Source organism: Gavia stellata, chromosome 27 (genome assembly GCF_030936135.1).
Source record: "Gavia stellata isolate bGavSte3 chromosome 27, bGavSte3.hap2, whole genome shotgun sequence".
NCBI lineage: Eukaryota > Metazoa > Chordata > Aves > Gaviiformes > Gaviidae > Gavia > Gavia stellata.
The window spans coordinates 1596984-1618304 of NC_082620.1; the positions used below are offsets into that span (position 1 = coordinate 1596984).

Consider the following 21321-nt stretch of genomic DNA (forward strand, 5'->3'; position numbering starts at 1 on the left):
GAATAGGCTCAATACCCTGCACACACTCAGCCCCTTCCCCTCGAAGCTGCGAGGATAACTGCACCTAAGGGATTCGTGATCCTTTTTTAAAGCACAAATAAATCATTCGTATCATTGCAGGCTCTCCAGCGTGATAAAAAGCCAGCCATAAGGATTAATACGTCTCGCAGATTCCCTGACATAAAAAGTTTCGTGATGGACAGTTTCTTTCCGCAGTCACCCCAACTTAACAGCAAGATTTTTACATTTATGAGCTGCTTTTTCACCAGAAAACCCAAAATCACTCAGCAAGCCAGAGACAATCTTTTGCCTGCTGAAATGCATCCCTTGCAGACAGACCATACAGTCAGTAACGGCAAGACCAATAAATTCTGCAGCTTCACAGGAAGCTCTGCTTAGGCAGAATGTATACCACAAAATATGGATTTTGCTAGGGTTATCACGTATTTTTGGTAATGATCTGCAGCGTTCAACAACAGCTTCTTGCTTTTACACCTCTGGTACGCGGCAGCCCAGCAGCAGGACACCTCCTAACATCGTCCCTTCACAAACAACTCAAATAAAAGCAGCTTTTCACCAAACGTGACTTGCCATGGAGACCTGGCGTGTCCTTAAATGCATCTCAAAGCATCGACGGGGCCGTCACCACTGATCTGAGGTTTGACAAGACCAGCGGCGGAAGGGAGCGTCACCACAGCACATCAATAATAACCTAAAGAGAAGCCCCAAATAAATTCAAGTAGCTCTACCAACTTACCTTAAGCCATCAAAATCCCCCATTATTCTGAAAATTGCACAAGCACAGAACAAAATAAGCCAGACAACTGTTTCAAAATGAGTCTGAAACATATGAAGAGATACAGCCTGTTCGAGCCACAAATCACTGTTGCCTGAACTATATTAAGTAGGGGAGGGGAAATGAACATTTTAAGTCACAGATGTTTCAGCAGGTTTTTAGCTAGCGAAGATAAATATTTTAAAAATTGCCGTAGAAATGGGGAAGCGAATACAGTCCACAACATGGTCTGATGTGAATTAGCCAAAGCTCTAGGAGAACATTTGCAGCTCTTGAAATAGCAAGCTCCTGAAGGCAAGATCCACGTTTTCTGCATCTTGCTCAACACAAGCCACAATTTTCGATGCGGATGTGTCACCCCGCTCTCCTTTAATCTAAGATGCAAGTGAGTTCAAAAGGGATTTTGACCTGAATTTCTAAACTACATCAAAAAGCTGCATTAGCTGTTAATGGCAGCACAGCCCAGATACCTTGATGCATCTCTCGGGGATGTCACCAACCGCAGACAGTCCCACTCAGGTCAGAAAACACACTCCGAAAGGAGCTCTTACCTGGAGAAACACCCATCAAGCACGTTATCAGGGCCACCAGAGTCCTCTTTTCACAGGCTTTTATCTAGATTTGGACCAAATCTGAGCCTAGCTCTAGCTCTAACACCTTTTATAAGCCCTCACAGACATTGCCATGTGATACTGCATTTCAAAAGCCAAGGGCTTGAAGCTTATTTATGTTCAACCTTAAGAAAATTTGTTAGAGCAAAGCCTGAATCAATGTTTTACAACAAAGCCTGCCATGACTAAATACACAGGGAAAAATAACTTCCCCCAGAGGCACAGCTCTGTTTACACAGAAAGTGGGAAGCCTTTTCCAGCAGCACTGGCTCACATCCTGTGGAAGCGGCTGGAATCGGCAGCGGGAGAAGCCGGCTGCCCTGAAACCCAATGCTTCCTTGAAGCCCTGAAAACAGACCTTTAAAAATCAGTGACATGCTGGAAATGCACAGAGAGCAGACCATCCCCATCCTCCCATTCCAAAGCTACAGCTGGTGTCACTCCTTCTGTTAAACGTGAAGATTATATACATTACATTTCTTGAGATTAAGGACAGGACAGTCGAGCGCATCCCCGCTGTCCTTGGGAACAAACACCCCCCTCCAGAAAGTGCCCGATGCAGCAGCTAGCAATACTAGTGGCTTAAAAACCTCAAGTCAAAGGTAACACACATTCAACACGAGCAATAAACCATCCCAGATCTTTATACCAACCACAGGCAGGACAGTAGTATTTGTTCTGCAGGCGAGATTCCTTCTAGGGCTTCTCTGACAGCCAGAGAGAAAGTTTGAGTCTCGGAGACTAAAGACTGTAGTAAATTTGAATTAAATTAAATTTGAGATTACACGTGCTGCCTTTAAAAGTCCACGAGAGTAAACCAGCACAGGTTTGTAAACCAGTGCAATAATAAAACCGTACTGTGCCTTTCAAGCCCAAGTGTTTCACTTGCCACTGTGGAAAAAATGCTGCTTGGGCGGAGTCACCCGTCAGCTAAAATACCAGGTAACACAGCAGGAAAAACACGCACAAACATCTTCGCTATGCGAAAACAACCGCTGGATGCGATTCTGCTTCTGCTAGAAGCATGCAGATACAAAAGCCCTGGTGAACACGATCAAATCCGATGCAGTAACAACTGTAATTTCTCCCTCTGCAAGAGAAGCATCATCCTGCCTTGGAAATAGCCTGGAATCCCGCTTGGAATCTTGCTCTCTTCTCTCCCAATTCTGACACCAGGGAAAGACGAACCCCAGGCAAACCTGAGGGCCACAACCTAAGGGAAAGCCACCAGTATTCGGCCTTTCTCCAGCATCAGCGTAAGGAAAAGGAAGGAGAGATGGTGGTGGGAACACGCAGGGCTACGGAAATGAGGAAATAACAGCGAGTTTCTCTTAACTCTTCAATTAACATCCAGCTCAGAGATCTGGCTGTCTAGAAGGGCCAAGCCCGGGCTGTGACCGCTGCGTTGTGATATAAAGCAAGTCATTAGGACACTGCAGCGTCATCACCGATTCGGGGCTTCACGAGGCCACCTGCGAGGCAGCGGATCGATTCAGCCTTCGGGCTGCTACGTGATGGCAGGAGGTGGTCCCTTCGTTGAAGGGCAGGGTGGGTAAAGACATCGTTACACACAGGTTACAAATTTAGGTCAGCAGCATCTCAAATGTAATTTATTTTGATTCATGTCCCCTTTAGTAAAGGGGAAGACTTCCAGCTGGTGAACTGCTGCGTGAGCCAGTCTCACCAATGATAATTAAAGCCATTTTAATACAAACGACATCCCTGGTGATCAATCGAGTTATCTTACAAACAGAACACAGTCCCCATGTAACCAACTGATTCACTGTACTGCAGACAAGCATTTCAGTTTGCATGACTTGTCTTTTGTTCTTCCTCTGGGCATTAGAGTTTAGGTTATTAAGAGCGAGATACCAAATCTCTGCTCCTGCACTCGTGGCTCCTAAGAAATGCCCTGCCCGATCTGAAAACCCAAATAGGCTTGAAACGAGTCACTTCACGGCGGAGAGTTTTGGGAAGCATCTTGCAGGCAGCATGAGATAATCCTCCTGAGTGAGATCCGTGCATTGAGGCGAGCCCCTGCAGTGTCTGCCCAGCCCAGCCCCGTTGTGACAAAAAGTAGTAATAAATATAGCCATTATCAAACCACTGACAACAGATTATCAGCGAAGACAATGAGGATTAACACCCCAAACCCTGTTGGGCTAACAAATACCAAGCTTGCCACCACTACTGATTTAATACAACGCTTTCAGGACCAAACCAAATATATATACACACACGGCGAGCAGAACACGAGGCACAAACGCAGATGCGAGTTGGGATGTGGATTTGCACTGAGTTCTTTGGAGAATAACTAGAGACTGAGCCTCACCTTTGTTTTTACACGCACGAGACGCGAGCTTTCGGGGTAGCCATAGCACCCCACAGCCTCAGCACCCGTCCCCCCTGCGCTGCCAGCCTGCGCCTTGGTGCTGCCCAACGCCAACACTGATTTTTGGGGGGAAACCCCGTTTTTTTGGGGGGGGGCAGGTTTAACCCACCCCTGGCGCTGAGGAAGACGCCGGGGCTGCCTTCACCTTGCCCCCCCCCGGGGCTACTGCTGCCCTGGGCGGGCAGGGAAGCGGCCTCCCCCCACCGGGGACGAACAGCCCTCAGGGGGGGCCTACAACACCCCGGGGGGCTCTACCCTCAAAGGGGAACCCGCAAAATGAAGTAAGGGGAGGAAAAGAGGGGCTCAACCCCACCCTCAAGCCCCCAAATGGGTGGTCCCCTCCAGGCCTGTCCCGCCCTAAGGGGCCTGGCGGGCCGGGCCCGCCGCCGCCGCCCCCCTCCCCGGGGAAGGGGCGCTGCCCGCCGCCGCTCCCGTCCCTCCCCACCCCGGGAAGCCGCACCGCGGGGCCGCTCACCTGCCGCCGGCCAGCGCCCGCCGCGGCTGGGCCGGGCCCTCAGGGCTGCAGACACCGGGGCCGCCGCGTCGCCCGGGTGACGGCTCGCACCGGCGCCGCCACCTTCTTCCCTCCCCTCCGCCGCCGCCGCCGCTCCGGCCGCGGCGGAGAGCGCACTGCGCAGGCGCCGGCTGGCCCTGCGTCACATGACCGCGGAGGGGGCGAGGCGATGATGATCACGTGGCGACGCGCGCCATGATGGGAAGGTCAAGTCTTCCCTCCTTCCCTAAGCACAGATACCTTTTTCTGGCCGGGGGAGGCCGCCATGTTTGGAGGGTCTCGCCAGGGGCACGCGCACCGCCCCGCCGCCATGTTGGAAGAGGCGGGAGGGCGAGGCCGCCATGTTGGGGAGGTCGGCTCTGAAGAGAAGGTGGCAGGGCGGCTCCCTCTCTTTCCCGGACACCTCGCAGGCCTCGGCCGCCGCCCGTCTCCTCACGCCTCACCCGTTCCCGGGCTCCCCTCCTCAGCCGTCCCCCGGGGAGGCACAGCTGGGGCCCAAGGACCCTCCCTGTCCAAAGGGCCAGGGCCCCCTTCGCTGCCCGCCACAGACTCGCCATGTCCCTGCCTCTCCCCCGAGGCCTGGCCGCCTCCTGAGGCCGGGGGTGAGGTGGGGATGGCCCGGCAGGGAGAGGAGAGGGGACCCATCCCCAAAGGACAGCGGGTGCCCGTTTCGCCACAGCGATGAGGACGGGAGGGAGCCCTCGGTGCTGCTGGAGCCCTTCCCCGTGGGGGTACGTACGTCTGGGCTCACTAGGTCTGCATTTTGACGTGCGGTCGTGCTGCCGAATTGCGGGGTGATATTATTCCTCTGGGGAACAGGCAGAGGAAGACACCGCCATCCTCTCTGTCTTCCGCAGATCTGCATCTACCACAGTGGTTGCTGCTCAGCATCCCGGGCACGTGCCCTGCCGAATCAGATGCCCCAGGTGCCTTGCGGAGGGCTGGCATTACCTGAAAAGAGACGTGGAATTCGTCCGTAAGCGTGTAAGTAATGCAGCATTCTCCCAAGTGTGCGTGTATGACCATTAAGATCATATTCCTGAAAGATCCGTGATGCTCCCGCACGGTTTTGTGGGACGCTCAGTCTTGAACAGGGGTGCCATGGCCGGGAATGGGATTTCTTATGGCATGGGCAAGACTGGCAGGATGCAGGGAAACGTCCGAGAATAACGCCACTGGGATGCTGAATAGGCTACGGATCGAGCCAACAATGCTGGGCACTGCCTGCTTGAAAACATGGTTCCTGTTTCCTTCTGGAAAAATCCCAGAGGATGGGTAGGAACAGCCCGAGGCTGCTGCACCTTTTCCTCCCACTCCTGTGAGCCCTGCACCTCTCCCAGGGAGGGGAGACGCCATCTCCCACCCCTCTGGGGAGCCAAAACGGGATATAAATCCCTCCCTGAGCACCACAAAACCCCTCTAGCAGCTCCACATTCGACAGACAGCCCCCCGAAACTCAGCTGCGAGGGTGCCCGGCGGTTCCCTGCCCAGATTTCGGGCTTGGCAGAAGGGGGGGAGACCGGGGGGGGGGGGGGTGCAGAGGGGGCCGGGGCAAACCCCAGTGTTTATGTCGGGATTTTTTTTAGCTGGAGTATTTATTAGTTTTTTTTAAGAAGCCGGTCGCCATCTGCTGGCAAGCTGCAGCGGTCGGGCAACGTGTTTGGGGGAAAGTTTAAGGATTTAAGGGCAGTTTCTGCTGTCTAAATGTTGGATTTTTTTAGGATTTTTTTAGGATGCTGGAAGGGGCATTTTAATTTTGCAGCGAGCAAAATTAAATGCAACCCTCACCCCAGATACCTTTGTATCGCTCAAAGCTCAAAGTAATACATTAGTGTGGTGCATATCCTGGCTACGAATGAGATAAAGCTAATGAATTAGTTTTATTTTGGGGAAATCTAGCTGGTTTTAAGGGTTGGAGCTGAAGTGGTCCCGCCAGCCGCTCAGGAGATTTAAGAGTAGCTGAGGGCTTAGATGGAGAGGTACAAATTGGCAAATTGGGGTGATGGAAGGACACACGGCCACCTCGATGCCTGCAGCGGGGACGCTGCGGTGAACGGCCGGGTTAATGGACAAGATTTGCTGAAAATAGGGTGGTTGCTTTCGTCAATAACCCCTAAATTAAGGGGGAAAACACCCCAAAACCACCAAGCTGTTTCAGCGTGGAACCGTACGTGCTGCTGACGCCTTTCCTGCGCTGCTGTGGCTTGGCGTGTGCTGTTGAGAAATGCTCTGGCTCCGTGGGGGGCTGTGAGTGTGCAAATGTCACACACACGCGTGTGCCCCCCGCCCCGTGCCTGCAGCCGGTCCTCCCGCCCGCCAGGGGGTGCGGGCGTGCGGCGCCCCCACACCACCCCGCCGCGTGCCCGCCCCGCCGCACGTGGCCGCCTGCAGCGCCCCCACCGCGCATGCGCTCCCTCCCGCTTCCCGACTTGTCCCTGCGGTGCGCAGGCGCACCGGCCGCACGCCGGTAGGCGGTGGCGGCGCAGGCGCGCGAGGGGCAGCGGGCGGTGCGCGCATGCGCGGGGCGCGGGCTGGCGGCGGCGGCGGCGGAGGGGAATTAAAATGGAAGATGAGGAGGTCGCCGAGAGCTGGGAGGAGGCGGCCGACAGTGGGGTGAGGGCGGCTGCTTGGGGCGGCGCGGGCGGGCTCGGGGCGGCGGGGGGAGAGGGGGAGGCGGCGCGGCGGCGCTTGAGGAGGCGGTGGGGCGCGGCCGGCGGGGCGGCGGGCCCGGAGCGCCTGCTAGGCCTCTTAAAGGGACTGTGGCCTCGCTCGGCGTGGGGGGGGGCTGCAGCCCGGCCCTAACCGCTCCCCTCTTCTTCATCCCCCGGTGCCGGGGCTGCCGCAGGGAGCCGCTCCCTGCCCGTCCTTCCGCCCCCGTTTTCACTCGCTCTCCCAACGCCCCCCCACCCCCCGGCCTTGTGGGGCTGCGGACAGGGCGGTAGTGGCTGGTCAGTGTGGGTTGTAGCCGAGCCCGGAACAAAGCTCCTGCTGCCGGGGAGCATGCGGTAGGTGCTGGGGGGATGGCGTGCAGCCTGCTCCCTCTGCCGAGGGGCTCCGAGAAAACGTGCCTCCCCGGCGTCACGTTAGCCCTCGCAGGGCCTCTGGGGAGAGGCGGGTGGGCTGCATCTCGCGGGGTGTAGCAGGGGAGCTGGGGGTTCCCATCAAAAGCCCTTTCTCCCCTTTGCTCGAGACGAACGTGTTTCTTCATTACGACAAATTGTGGGGAGTCTGAGTACGGCCTAGTGCAGCTTCCAGTGTTGTAGCTGAAGTTCTCGCCTGCTTTTAATAACCGGCTCAATAGCTGAAGTTTTCATCACGTCTCTCATGCTGAGAGACTCTGAAGCACTTCTGTGTGTTGCGCTTGCAAAATAAAATCATTATTTTAGCAGGAGTGTGGGCGAGTGATCTGCGGGGTATTCACAACAGCATGACGAGAGAAAGGAAACCGTCTCTGCCAGGCGAACTTCTGTTTTAATAAGATCAGAGGGCAGGAGGGCTTTGTAACAATGACTTGGTGAGAAGACCGAATTTGATTCTGGTCAGGAGGTTGGATTACCGCTGGCCAGAAAGAGTGTAGCAAAATAGAGCCTGTAACTCAATGCCCTCGCCAAGCAGCGTGAGAGATGCCAGCAGCAGGCTGGCAGCGTAAGCAAAGCGCTCGCCCTCCCGTCTTGCCAATGCCGTGAGACTGCAATCATAGGAAGCCTCGCGGCGGGTGGCAGAGTTAATTCCGGCGCTTGTTAAATCGTTCCATGAAGGGACATAGCTTGTGTCTCGGGAGCCGATGATACCTGTGGCCTTGAGTAATGGTTTAAAATTGTAGGGCTGCTCAAATCCCAGCCATCAGTTGTCTTTCCTCTTTGTCCTTTCAGCTTGTACCATTTAGGCGTTCTTTTAAAGCCCTTAGAAGGAAAAATCTCTGTCACTTGTCCTTTCTCACATCCTTTTCCAGTCCAAACTGCTCAGAATTCGTGTTCATAAACTTGGCGGTGCTTGTGCTGCTGAGCAGAGAGATTTCTTGAGGAGCTGCTGCCACGCTTGCAGCTGCTTTTGCAGTTGTCGGGGCTTTGGATGTCTGCAAAAGCAGTTGGAGCAACGAGAAAAGTGAGCTGTCTGCAGCATGAGTTCTTCTTACGTAAGAGAAGAGATGGGAGCTGCCTTCTGGCATCCATCATGGTTTAGAAAGGTCATTTTCAAACCCTGCCTGGCAGGAAGGAGACCCTCTGCTGCTGATGATGGCTGCAGGAAGCAAAAAGCTAAGCTGGATGGAGCAGAGGAGAGCCTAACCTCGTCTTGTCTGGCATTTTTCGTGGTCTGAGTGGATGCCAGTGCAGTCGGGGACTGCAGGCTCTCTGTGCTGCCACAGAAATCAAAGCTACCGGAGGTAGGCAGGTTGAGAAAAGAGGAAGAGAGGGCAGGAAGAGGCTCCACTGTAGAGCAGACAGCGTGACTGACTTGCTTGTTAGCAGTTGAAAGAGATTTTGGGCACACCTGCTGTTCTCTGTGCCTCAAACCCTGCTGCAGTTGTCGGGTGGGAGAGCTGGGGAGCTGCCCTGACGAGATGGGCCTTCTGTTGAAGGTGTGAGGGGAGAAGTCATGCGTGGGAAGAATGCATGAGCTGGCCTGGTCCTGTCATCGCAGAGGGGGTTTTTTTTGTCTTAAGGAATTTCCTGTATTTTCTTCTTCCACCTTTATCTTATTTGGTGTGAGTCTGAGGCAGCATGAGACAGATCCCGATGTAAAGGTGTGAGATGTGATCTCCCTGGTCGGTACTCCAGAGGAATACGCAATAAAGCATTAAACATAAAACGTAAAAGACGCCAAGGAGCAGCTTTAAACATGTACTCTTCTCCTAATACCTTTCACAGTTGAGAACCCGAGTTGTTATTTTTTTAGCCCCTTCGGCACATCTCTGAGGAAACACTAGAGATGTAGCAGGAGATCCATTGTGGGCTTCTGAGATTCGTTGCCTGCTTCTTGGCATGTAATTTTTTAATATTCCACCCAGAGGATGTTCCTTAGGACAGGAAGGACATCAAAGTTTCAGCGCTGGTCCTTTTTTGTGTGTGTAGTTTTTGGTGTTAGGCTGCGAACTTCTACTCTAGATCTTAAAGAAGGCAGTTCTCAGCAAGAGGCAGTTTTGGGCTGACCAGAGATGCTGTGGCCTCCAAGTTATAATGTCACCTCGTTTAGCTTTTGCAGAGCTGACGTCCAAAACAGGCAGCACTAAAATCTGAATAGGGTGAGGGAAAACCCCAAAAAACCTGACACAGACTTTCTGCTTTGGTTTGGTCAGTCAGTAGCTGTAGAACAGATCCTCAAGGTTTTTTGGGTGGTTTTTTTTTTTTGGTCTTTAACGTGGCTTCTGTTTGTCTTTTAGTCTTCTGTGTCATCAGTATTACCCAGTGCTTGCCAGAAAAAGGAGCAGCTCCTTGGGTATGTGCCATCCCTCGAGTGACCATATGCCAAGCAGATCCCTCTGCTCCTGCAGCTTTGCCTACCCCAGGAGTCCTGCAGGCACAGCGGTGTTAATGCTGGTGCAGCAGAACTCCGTGGGGCCTCTAGACCTGTGTTATCTAATTGGTATCTAATTAAATCTTCGAAATCACTGTGAAATGGGGAGGGGTTTGCTTGTCTGTCAGTTACAGATGGAAAATCAGTGCGTGAAGAACGAATGAGTTGTCTAAGTTACGAGTAAGGATCGAAGTGCCAGGCTTCAAAGACCCAGTCTGGGTTAATAAACACTAATATGACTTAATGCCTGGCTTGTTTTTCTTTTATGTGGCCTAGCTGGCTTTAGGGAAGAGGGAAATCACAAATGAGAGGTCTATTTGTGACACGGGAGTCTATTTAACTGGTTAAACTAATAATTAAATGTCAGGTGGGAAGCTGGGCTCCGAAACTGGAGTGGAAGCCCTGTGTCCAGGGTCACAGGTAATGCTCAGCCCTGAGCTGGCACTCTTCAGCTGGATTGATTGCTTATTCCTTTGTGAACTAGAATTTGAGCATCGTCTTAATTAGTAAACTTATTTCAAGTCAGAATCCATGCAGATAAAAATATTAGTCTGGCAACCCACAACAGTTTAAAAAAAGCGATCCCCTTGTGTATCTTTTTTTTTCCACTCCAGTTTGCTGATGGACAGTTTGCAGGGCAGTTAGCTCCCAGCTGCTGCACACAACCTCTCTGCTGGCGCTTAAAACTTATCCTACCATAGTCCAGAGTCTCGGTCCCTTGGTTAGACTGCGTCTTGCTTCACCGATTGCCACCAGAAAGAGAAAACCACCCGATCATCTGATAACCAACCGCTTGGGGAGGATGTGAGCAGCCGAACATGGGTGGCTGAGCTTTGTCCCTCGTGTGTGGGGATGGTGATTGTCACCTGCTGGTGTCACGGCACTTTGTGAGGACCGTTCACCTGAGGTTTGCAAAAAAACCCCCTTGTTTCTATCGTCTCTAAATTGGTCGACGTGCAAGTGGCAGAGAGGACTGCCCGCCTTGGATTTCACCCTCCAGCAAAGACAGTGCATTCACTGGTTACAAAGGGCTGAATCGAGGTTTTTTGGCTAGGATTGCTTTGAGTTGCTAAATATGATCAAAGTACAGAGAAGTCAAAAGGAAAATATTTCAGAGTGTAACGCTGTGACCTCTGGTCTGCTAACTACTTGTGTGATCAGAGGATGAGTTAGCAGGGTTTTGGCATGAAGGAACTGTACACTGGAGGGAACCTGTGAGGATAACTGCTGATTTTTGATGTCAGGGCTGTGAGGATGGGTTTTGATTTCACGGACCAAAATGATTTTTGTAAAACTTGTACTGAATATTTGCTTTAGGTGTTTGTAATTGGTCAAAAAAAAATCTTGAAACTGGGAAACGGAAGTTTCTGTTCCTGCTGCTCAGCATTGCTTAGGCAGAGGTAGTTTATTTGATGAGAAAGCGATGCTTGTAGGTTGGGAATGAACAGGCACCTTAATACCATGAAGCGAATACCGGGTTTGGGATATTGCAGCAAGTCCTGCGTGGGCCTGCCCGGGTCACTCAGGAGCAGTCTCTGTTTCGTACCTGCTCTCGCCGACCTTGATGAGCATCTGGATGTGCTGACTGACCCTGCGCGGGGCTGTGGGTGCAGGAGACAAGGGTGATCCTCTGGATTAAGGGATGTACTGATGCCTTTGTGAAATAACGTGGAAATTAGAGGGCTTTTGCTAGGTTTTAGCCTCTGTTTTTTTTTTTCCTAGATTGATAAGGGTGTAAATATATTCCCGATCTGGATCTCCGAGGAGTGTCTGTGCGACCTGCCTGCCGCAGGAGGTGCAAAGGGTGAGGAGGGAGAAGGAGCTGCAGCGCTCCCAAATGCTTTTCCCCCCTCCATAACATGCTGGGAATACCGTGTGGCGCCTGCAGGCTTGTTCCCAAAAATACTCTCGTGTCTTGTTTCTCAATATCCTAGCTGCCGAGAAGCGTTATCTACCTATGGAAGATGTAAACGCCAGTGCAGTTTAAAAGCATCTGTGGCTTTCTTGGGTACGGTCCACTGCCAGGATTTAACGTAAGCAGAGTAACTTGGAGAATTAATTAATGGAGCAGTCTGATTCCCAATAGCCTCAGGAATTGGAATGTTCCAGTAATTAATAGAAGATTAACTTATCTTCAGAGGAAAGAAATAGGTAGCTAACGAGGAGTCACCTCGGAGATATCTTAGGATTATCTGCTTCTGCTTTTACTTGATGGTGGTTTTGGTGAAGCAGTGAGTTAGATACTTGCAGCTGTAAGTTGTTGGGTACCCATGAACAGCTTTGGTAACCTCAGATGTTAAAACCTATTTTTTTTTTCCTAAAGAAGAGAACATTAACCAGGCCTTGAAGTTTATCTCCTGTCCTTTAGAAGATGTCAGAGTATCTGATGGTGCTTTTACTAAGCAGCCGAGGCTTTGTTTTTAGTGTTGGTGTGGGAGGATGCAACTCTAAGCTAAATTCCCTCTTTCTGGGTTTGATCTTACACATTATTTGAGTGAGCAAGGATAGAAGGTTGTGTTTGGGAATAATCTCCAGTAAATACATCAAAGAACGTGGTTAATGGTTTTCTAGAGCTGCATATTTGAAATGTTATCAAGTGTCTAGGAGAGCACAGCTTCCTTTATGGGTGACCATCCTGTGCTCTGTCAGGAGGGCTGGTAGGTATCTTCTCTCGATTTCTGCAAAGTAACCTAATTTTGGAGGTAGAGGGGGGAAAAAATCCTAGTGTAAGGGATTTATAGGAAGCCCAAGTCTCTGCCTTGCTTTGATCATTCAGTCATGGTTACTCACTGAACTTGAAATAAAAAATAGCCAGCAGTTATCTTGTTATTCCTTTCTCCCGTATCAGTAGAGCTTGGAGCTGCTGTTATTTAGTCTATTTAGAGAGTCTTTGCTGGCAACGATGGAAGGATAATTCTTTATACGTGGGAAGGATAATTCTTTATACGTGTCCGACGCATTACAGTTATTCCAACAAAGTTCTTTAGACAACAGCTCGGGCTGACTCGGGCCTCTCACTCTGCTTTGCAATACGCTCGTGAACTGGGTTTGCTTGGGAACGTGCCTAGACCCCGTGTGAAACCGTGATCCGTAGGGGCATCCCTTCCTGAAGGGCATGTATCTGGGGTGTCGAGGGGCGCATCCATCTCCAACTTGCCAAAATTATCAGCTATATTGGTTATTTAGGATGACAGACCATAGGAGTGTCGGATCTAAGCAGCAGGTTTGTGTCTTAGTGTCTGTATCTAACTGCTTTCCAAGAGGTATTTTATTGATCCTTTTATGCGTTGCTATTTTTCTCAGGGTTAAAGGGTAGGAAGGATGCCTGTGATGGGGCTGGAGTTCAGTTTCCATTACGTCCTCATCTACAAATGCGGCTTAAATGTCAAAGAACAGTGTCTTCTTCATGCTGTTTGTTTGGGTCCTTTTTAGTATCTAGACATAATAGCCCTAAAAATAGTTTGTTGAGATTCTTTACTAATCTTTGGGGAGGGTGTTTTGAATGGGGGTGTAAATGAGGCTTAGTTTTTAGTTATATAAATAAGTTTGTTTGGGAGATGAAAGCTAGGAGAGCCTCCTAGGAAGATTAATAACTGTTTTTTGTACAGTGTGACCTGCCTGGCTACTGGGTACGTGCAGCGTGATGTCCTCAAAGGCCAAGTCTAATTGCCTCTCCTGTGAGCTCGTGCCTTTGGGTTGTTGTAGTGCTTCTGGCACTTGCCCTGTAAGTCAGCTCCTAATTTGATCTCGTCACCCACACTGCTTGGTGACAATGTGACATAGCAGTGGAAAGGGAATGACATCAGCAGACGAACAGATCTGTGCAGAGCAGCGGCAGGGATTTTCTTTTTTTTTAATTAAGAATAAGCCATGCCAAAGTGTTTCTGCTTCTTGAGCTTGTAGATTTGTGCAGCATGATCCCCGTCATGAACTGCTAGCTGTGTGAGGCTGCTCATGTCTTGGGTTGTTTTCGCAGGGTGATTAAAGGCTGCCCATTTGAATTGGCAGTGCTCTTCATGTTCAAATGCCTCCATACCTACAATTCCAAACATAGTAGTATTAAACACCGAGAGTTTGCAGTGCAGTGGCTTTTGCTGAGAAAAGGCTGGGTCAATCCCTGCGTTTAAAAAGAAAACACGACTTCTAACACATCAAGAGATGCGTGTGAGGTGGGGAGCTGCTTTTTTACGTTAGCCATCCACTTTGAATACAAAGGAAGACTTTTTCTACCCAAGAGTTCAGTGGATATCTGGAGGCAGCTGGAATCCCCTCAGCAGCACTGGGAGGATCGTGTAAGACTAATGGTTGTTTGGAAGGAGTGAGTGTGATACATGTATATTTGGTGGGGATGATTGTTTTATATTATTCTGCCAGGATTTCTACGTGTGGAGGAAGCCTGTTGTTTTGGAGAGTACATAGTGGTTCGAACAGCCGTTGATGTTATAACTTGGAGAATATTTTAGCTGCCTGTTACTTTGCTCCTTGGTGAGGAGCTCCCCAGGTGTGGAGCGACTGTCGAGCCTGCATGCAGTGGCTTATGAACCAGGACTGTGCCCATTTGCTTAGCGGCTGCTGGCAATTGCGGAGGGATGAGAGGCGAAAATACAGAGTATTTTGCAAGAAGTGGTCTGCAAAGGAATAGGAAGGAGTGAAACTGAGACTCTAAAGGGCTCATTTGGGGAGGGGTGTCAAGATGGCAGAGTTTGAAGGATTCCTTCGAGTAAGTTTGCATGTGTTGAACAAATTAAAAAGCTGGTGGTTTTTTGTTTTTTTTTTTTTTTCTGGTAGGGGAAGCTGCAGGTTCTGGCGTCAGAGGATGCAGTCGGAGGAAGTGTGAGGGTGTGAAGAGCTGTCCAGCAGCTCTCAGAGTCAGTGTGACAGTCATGTTAATCAGAGTGTTTTTCAGATGCTGAGGTCGAGCTGACGCTTTGCAATTACAGGATCTCGTAGTCCGATGTATGGACTGTGACTTTAGCCCCAGGACTGACCTGCAAAGCCACCAGGAATGTAGAAATGTGGCTTTTGTCAAAGCCATCTCTCCTCTGCCAGGAAAGAGAGGGGAGAGCAGGATGGGGCCTTCCTCGCGGCTACCATGTGGCTCGTCATACTTTATTTCCCCATGGTCCTTGCTGCGGGCTGTAGAGCTTGTCTGCCCTAGTCGAGTGGTTCAGCACTGTGGTTCTGAGTCGCAGCTGGCTTCGTAGTCGCTGTGCGGTGCTGAACTCTAAGTGAAATGAGTTGAGATGCTCTTGAGCATGCTTTCTCCCCCTCTCCACCCTGTCTTCCTGTCGTTCCTCTCCCCCACGCGCTGAAGTGTTTAATAAGGGATATTTAAGGAAGCTTCCTTCCAGTCCACCACTTCCAGGAGGCCCTGGGGAGGCGGGGTTAACTATTTGAGTTTGAAAAAGTGTTTTAAAGACTATTCTATAGCCGGATATAACCTCTTCTGGCGTGGCGCGGGCAGATGAGCTAACCCCTTCCCCTTAATTGGACTTTCATTGTTTGCCGCCAGCCGCTCTACAATGTCTCCATCCTTGCTGGGATATCCGTTTCCCTGCAGCCTGTTCCTGGACAGCCATTATTCTGTCTTTGCAGGCAGCTGATGCGCATTTTCTCCGTCCTCCTGAGCAGCATTGCGATGGGATTTTCTTCCCAGTCCTCTTGAAGGAAACTGCAGGTGTGTTTGCCCTCGATGGGAGGCTGTAGCTGTGACCTGGCCTTCAGCTCAATGTCACATCAAGCCCCTGGCTGGTTTTGTCCTTACAAATCACCTGTCACTTCCCAGTACAGAGTTTGGTAGAAAATTCAACCTCCCACCCGCCGTTTGTCTTCCCAAAATGGTTTGTAACTATTCCCTTCTAGGTGGAAGCTACTGTGGGCTGTTGGCCCGTGTAGCTGTGTGACCAAGAGCAAACACTGTGGTTTGGCATCTTGTAGCAACTCGCGTTCATTCCCTGCTTACTGGGGCATCGGGGAATTGCCGTGCGAACCAGTTTCTTCACTGGGTTGCGCCTGCTGTGGTTTTTGACAGCAGGGTAGGCTCCGCTGGCAGCAAGCTTTCAGTGTAGTTAAGCAAACCGGCCTGAAAAGTAGAGCAGCTGTGTCCTGCCAGAAGCTTGGAATTTCCTTCAGTATTGCCAGTTATCAGCTGGCGAAACTAGGACAGTCTCAGGTAGTTTTCTTTTTCTCCTCTTCATTGATGATGAAATAAAACACGTAGCTGTTTCGGAGGCTCTTTTATAATAGCATCAGCAGTCACGAGAATCTAAAGAGTATCAGCGAGGTTGGGGAAGGTTGCCTAAAGAGAGACTGGGGCTGAAAGCTGGCTTTATTTTTCTATTTAGTAAAGTGTCTCTGCATAATTGCTCCGATTGCAAAACGTAAACACCTTTGCTAAGGCAGATGCAAGCCTTGGACAGAAGTTGACATGCTTAAAGCCATGCTCTGTTGGCATTCAGGGGTGATTAATAAGTCTTTCCGCCGATTGATGACTCGGCAGCTGTGTTGCAAAGGGAAGGAGAAGCGCAATAAGGCTGTGCTCCGGCGAGTTCTTGGGTGCATGTCAGGCAGGGCAGGGACTTTTTTGTGAAGGAGGGTTATTGCAGCAAGCAGCAGGAATGCGGACCTGCCAGCTAGTCCTCCGAATGGCTGCTGGCTCCGGGGCTGAGCTGCCCCACTGAAATCAAGCGCATGGACTGATGTAGATCACCCCGGACGGTTGCTGCTGCTGCTTCTCTGCCCAAGAGGTTTGGCGCTGGTTCCTGCTTGGATCTGGGAATACCTTGCTGCGTATTCCTGTGGCTCTTTACCCTTAACAGAGCTTTCTTGCCAGCTGAAGTCCTTAAAATGAAAGATGAACGCCTCGCAGTTGCCCTCTCACCGCTACAGGCAAAATCCACAGCCTGCTGTAGGTGTATTAATGGCTACGCTAGAATATAGGTGGTGGCTTTGCTTTTCTCTGCTTCTGGATTTGCAAGTCATCCTCAGACGGAGGCGCACGCTCTCTCTGTCCCCTTTTTAGTATCGCTGTACGGAAGGGTGAAATTAAATGTGTGCGCAGCCAGGCTCAAACTCCTATCTCCAAGACGAGCCTTCAGGATTTTATTTTTATCTCCTTCCTTTCTAGGAAATAGACAGACGGTTGGAAAAGAAGCTGAAGATCACGCAGAAGGAAAGGTAATGATGCTGCGTGGTTCGGTAAAAAAACCTTATTTTCCTGAGGTGCCGTTGGACATCCGAAGGCCCGGGGAGCGGGAAGAGTGGGGCAACGGCTTCAAACTGAGCAGAGCGCACCGGGTTTGAGTTCAGAAATAGGGAATCTCTGTAATCATGCCACTAGATGGCCCTTTCGATCCATAGCAGGGTAGCGGAAAGCTTCTTGAGAGTGATTTTATTTCAGAGCCGGGTCTTCCAGACGGGATGTAGCTACAGCTATGGGGAAGCCATTTAAGAAAAAGACACTCAAAGGAAGAAATGGGTGAGTCAGGTAATCCCAACTCATGGCCTTAAATTGGCTTGCCATGTCTTGCGTCAGTAGGACTTTCTTTTCCTGCTTACTTCGGGTTGGGGCGGGGGAGTGTGTGTTACTGTTTTCTAGCAGAAATATTTCTAATCACTTCTGACAAGGCTTTTGTTGTTGTTTCCCCCCCCTTTGATACTTAGTCGGCTGCTTGGAGTCATGGTATTACTTCTCTGGGACTTCTGCCCAGAGAAGGGACCATAAAAAAATTCATATGGTGAGACGGGGGCCGAGGCTGGCTCTGAGAAGTGAAATGGCAGGGTTGGAGCGGAAGGCCGGGTATCCTGGTGAGAGGAGCCCTAAAAGTCCTTGCAGGGAATGGAATCAAGGTGCTTATGCCTCTATCTCCAGATAGAAGTGCTAAAACTTTTGCCCAGCATCTGCTTCCCTTTCCTTCGGTCCAGTTTAAAGATGTTGAGCGCACCAGGGACTGGTTTTCTCTCCCTTCCTGAGCTAACCTTGTGCAAACCCTCCTGCTGCTCTAGTTTAGGGTTTCAAATGTAACGAGGTCTTTAATTATTACAGGCTGCCTTCTTAATCATGGGAATGACATCTGCCAGGGAGGAATTCGCACGCAGAGCGAAAAACATGCTTGCTGGAGAAAACAAGTACCAACCAAATGTTTTTCTTTTAAACAGTAGAAAGTCAAAATCTCCTCCTAAAGTGCCGATCGTGATTCAGGACGACAGCCTTCCTTCAGGTCCTCCCCCGCAGATCCGCATCTTGAAGAGGCCGACGACCAACGGCGTGCTTAGCAATCCCAACTCCGCCAGCAGACCGGCCTTCCCCGTGAAATCCTTGGCGCAGAGGGAAGCGGAGTACGCAGAAGCCAGGAAACGAATATTGGGCAGCGCCAGCCCCGAAGAAGAGCAGGAGAAACCCATTTTGGATAGGTGAGAGCCGCCTTCCGTGCTGCGGCAGCTTTGCCTGCGCTCCTGGCAAACACCTTCCTATCAGAAGGATGGGGACGAGCTCCTTGAAGAGTAAAGTGAGGCCAGCAAGGAGAAAGGCGTGCTCTGTTAGCAAGTAGGGCATCATAAATCTCAAATATACAGGAGTTAAAGGAAGTGCAAGTGCCTGATAAAGCCAAAAAGGTTATCTTAGACCCTCGAAGAGCATGCTGGGGGTATAGGGAGGAGCACGGGCAACCAGAGTTACGCTGGCAGGGCGTATCCTCGTCTTTGCTGAAGTTTTTGACTTAGGGGAGCTGCCGTGTGCAGACGGGAGAGTTGAGCTTCTGCACTCTTAAATGAATGCAGGTTATTTGAAGGCACCGTGCTCTCTCTGTAGTTGCAGTTGAGAACAAGACTCCCAAATCTTTGGAGAGAAAGTTCCATTTTTGGTGGCATTCCCCATCCCAGGGAGCAACGCGTGTCCTGTGGCCGTGGCTTCCCACCGAGGCGGGTGGGGGAGTGTTTGCTGAAGGCATACGGCGTGACGCAGCCGTCTTGCCTCCGCCTCTGATCTCCTTTCTCCTTGCAGGCCGCCGAGGATCTCCCAGCCGGAGGACACCAGACAGCCCAACAATGTGATCAGGCAACCCCTGGGTCCCGATGGCTCGCAAGGCTTCAAACAACGCAGATAAACGCGGGCGAGAGACGCTGCTGCGGAAGGCAGGGTCCGCCGCCACGGGTCGCACTGCCGTGGCGGACAAACGGACTTGAGCAAAGGGAACTACCTGGTTTATTTGCACTGTGATTTCCCCTTTGCTCTGCCCACTGTGACCTTCAACCCCACGCACTGTGACCTTCCCCTCTCCACCCACTGTGACCGGCAAACCGAGAAGGGCTGTCCCCAAGTCGCTGGAAAATGGAAGGGGACGAGGGGAGGGGGGTTATAAAGGACTCGGACGGGTGCAGAGAGTCTTGTGGGTGCCACTTGGGTTGAAGCTAGCGCCAGCAATAATGTTTGTTGTACTCATAACCTGGGATTTAAGGAAAAAAAAAAAAAAGGGAAGCCTCCCCAGACGCGCGTGTGTCCTCATCACTTTAGGAGCAAGTTCTGTTTCAAAGGATCTCTTTTAATTTTCTTTTTTCTTGTTTGTTTTCTGTATATCAGATCAACGGAGTGCATGGGAAGGGTTTTAACTGTTTGTTTTAATTGAGAGAGGTAGTTAAGTGTTCGAAAAGGAGTTTCGATGAATTTCTGCGACTTTAATGGCTCGGGTTTGGCTTCTCCTTCTCTCTTTCTCCTGCTGCCAAGCACGTGGAAGTGGACTCCCGGATACCTGGCCTTTCCGATCGCCTTGGGAGCCGGCGGAGCCCGACGACCTAGTTTACATCTTGCACCCGTTAAAGCTTGGCTAGTATTTTCTGCTGGCTTTGAGGAAAAGCTTAAAATACATCTTTTTTTGTTTCTTTTTGTATTTGGGGAGAAGGGAACGTAGACGGATCCCGTGAAAATGCCTGCTGCCCGGCCGCTGTGTGCGGCAGAGAGTGCCAGGTGGCGGAGAATTAGGGCTCCGTTGCGAGGAGGAGAACGACCGGCACCGTTCCGGTCTGTGAAATAAATACGTGGGGAGGAGGCCCGCTCCGCACGGCCCGTGCTCGGCAAGCGGCTGGCGTAACGACGGGGAGCGGGCTGTCCCGAGGGCCCGAACCTGAGTGGCTGAACGACAGAGCGAAGGCTCCGCTCCATCTCTCGGTCACGGTACAAGCCACCTTCGCCTCTGGAAATCGCAGATGTCGGGAACAAAAACCGCCTCGGATAAAGCCTGGATGATTCCACCTCCCTCTTCCTGGCGGCAGCTGGCTCCCCGCGAGGCTTCAGGGAAGGGATTTTCCTCCTCCGGCTCCTGGGAAGAGGACAGGGAGGCTGGTGGTCCGCAAGAACACGGATGTTCCCCCCCGCCCCCGGATGAAGCTGACCTACCTTAATATCACTTAATATCGAGGGATTAGATGAACACTAAATGCTCTTCTTGGAGGGGACGGTACCTAGAAAACCATTTCTGGTTATCGGCGGATTATTCTGTACGGGTGCAGCCTTCCCTGCTGCTTCGTGCTCAGTAGGTTCAAGGGTAAACGAGTAAACCTTGACATCTTCAACGTGAAGGGAAGCGGCCATACAAAAAGACGTGTATGGAAATACGGCTTAAAAAAACCACATACCGGTAAAATAAAACTACCTGTGTATAAAAAGAATCTGCTAGAGCGTTAATTAGCTGATTAAAGCTGATTAAAGCACCGAGGACGGTGGCGAGGTGGGGACGGACGGGCAGACGTCCCCCGGGCATCCCCAACCGCCGGCGCTTTTTTGGGGACGGTCTTATTTATTCTCCCCGGGCTGGTGGTCAGGATGAGTTCCCCGGGGGGAGCGGGAGGGAAGAAGGACGTTGGCAATAACCGTAGTCACCACGCCTTTCCTTAATTATTACTAAAAATAGCTTTTAATGGCCAAAAAAGCCCCAAATCCTCCCGGTTCCTGGTGTAGCTGGCCAGTGTTAAAGTTGCCACCATCTTCGGCACCGAAATCTCCGTCTTTGGCACCGAAATATCCCGGCTCCTCCATCCCAGCGACCAGGATACGTCCCGCCCGCGGGCAGGGCTCGGCGGCGTTCCTGCGGGAAGCCCCTTCATCCCGGGAAGGTGGAGGATAAACACGGTACCGCGTGTTTTCACCCCAAAACGTGCGCCGAAGAGAAAACGTTTTATAAATTGTATTTTAAATAAATGTCTTTAAACTTTTAATGACTTTTTTTTTTTCTCCTTTGTCCCCGTCTCTCGCAGGGGCTGCTGCAAGAGGGTCGTTTCAGTGGCAGCTTAAGCTCCCAGTGCGAGTAGATCCTTAAAAATTCGTCAGGAAGGTAAAATCTGGGAGCGTTCGGCAGTAATTGTGCCGGTATTTACCCAAAAAGGGGAAATTTTGCCCCATTTTTAGGCTCGCTGGGGAGATGTGGTCCAAGGAGGGTGGGAAGTGGCAGTGCTCAGAGGGAGGATGTGGTTTCCAAACCTGGGTGTGAGCTGTGACCTTGCT

At 51.1% G+C, this 21321-nt stretch overlaps 2 protein-coding genes across 3 annotated transcripts in view; one reads left to right on the forward strand and one right to left on the reverse strand.

The window, feature by feature from the left end:
• Nucleotides 1-4284, reverse strand: part of LOC132319351 (F-box only protein 42) — a 49022-nt gene extending 44738 nt beyond the window's left edge. The window contains exon 1 of the mRNA XM_059830127.1: nucleotides 4275-4284. The gene's annotated coding sequence lies outside the window, so the exon portion shown is untranslated. The remainder of the gene's footprint in view (nucleotides 1-4274) is intronic.
• Nucleotides 4285-6871: 2587 nt separating this feature from the next.
• Nucleotides 6872-21089, forward strand: LOC132319353 (SUZ domain-containing protein 1). Of its 2 annotated transcripts, XR_009484506.1 has the most exons (5): nucleotides 6872-6926; nucleotides 16954-17003; nucleotides 17985-18239; nucleotides 18829-20458; nucleotides 21075-21089. XR_009484506.1 is itself a non-coding variant. In XM_059830129.1 (4 exons), the coding sequence occupies exons 1-4, from the start codon at nucleotides 6876-6878 to the stop codon at nucleotides 18929-18931; spliced, it is 459 nt and encodes a 152-aa protein (XP_059686112.1). In that variant the 5' UTR covers nucleotides 6872-6875; the 3' UTR covers nucleotides 18932-20986. The 2 variants fall into 2 exon arrangements, 1 of the variants encoding a protein (XP_059686112.1); XM_059830129.1 differs by lacking the exon at nucleotides 21075-21089 and having other exon boundaries at nucleotides 18829-20986.
• Nucleotides 21090-21321: the final 232 nt, after the last annotated feature.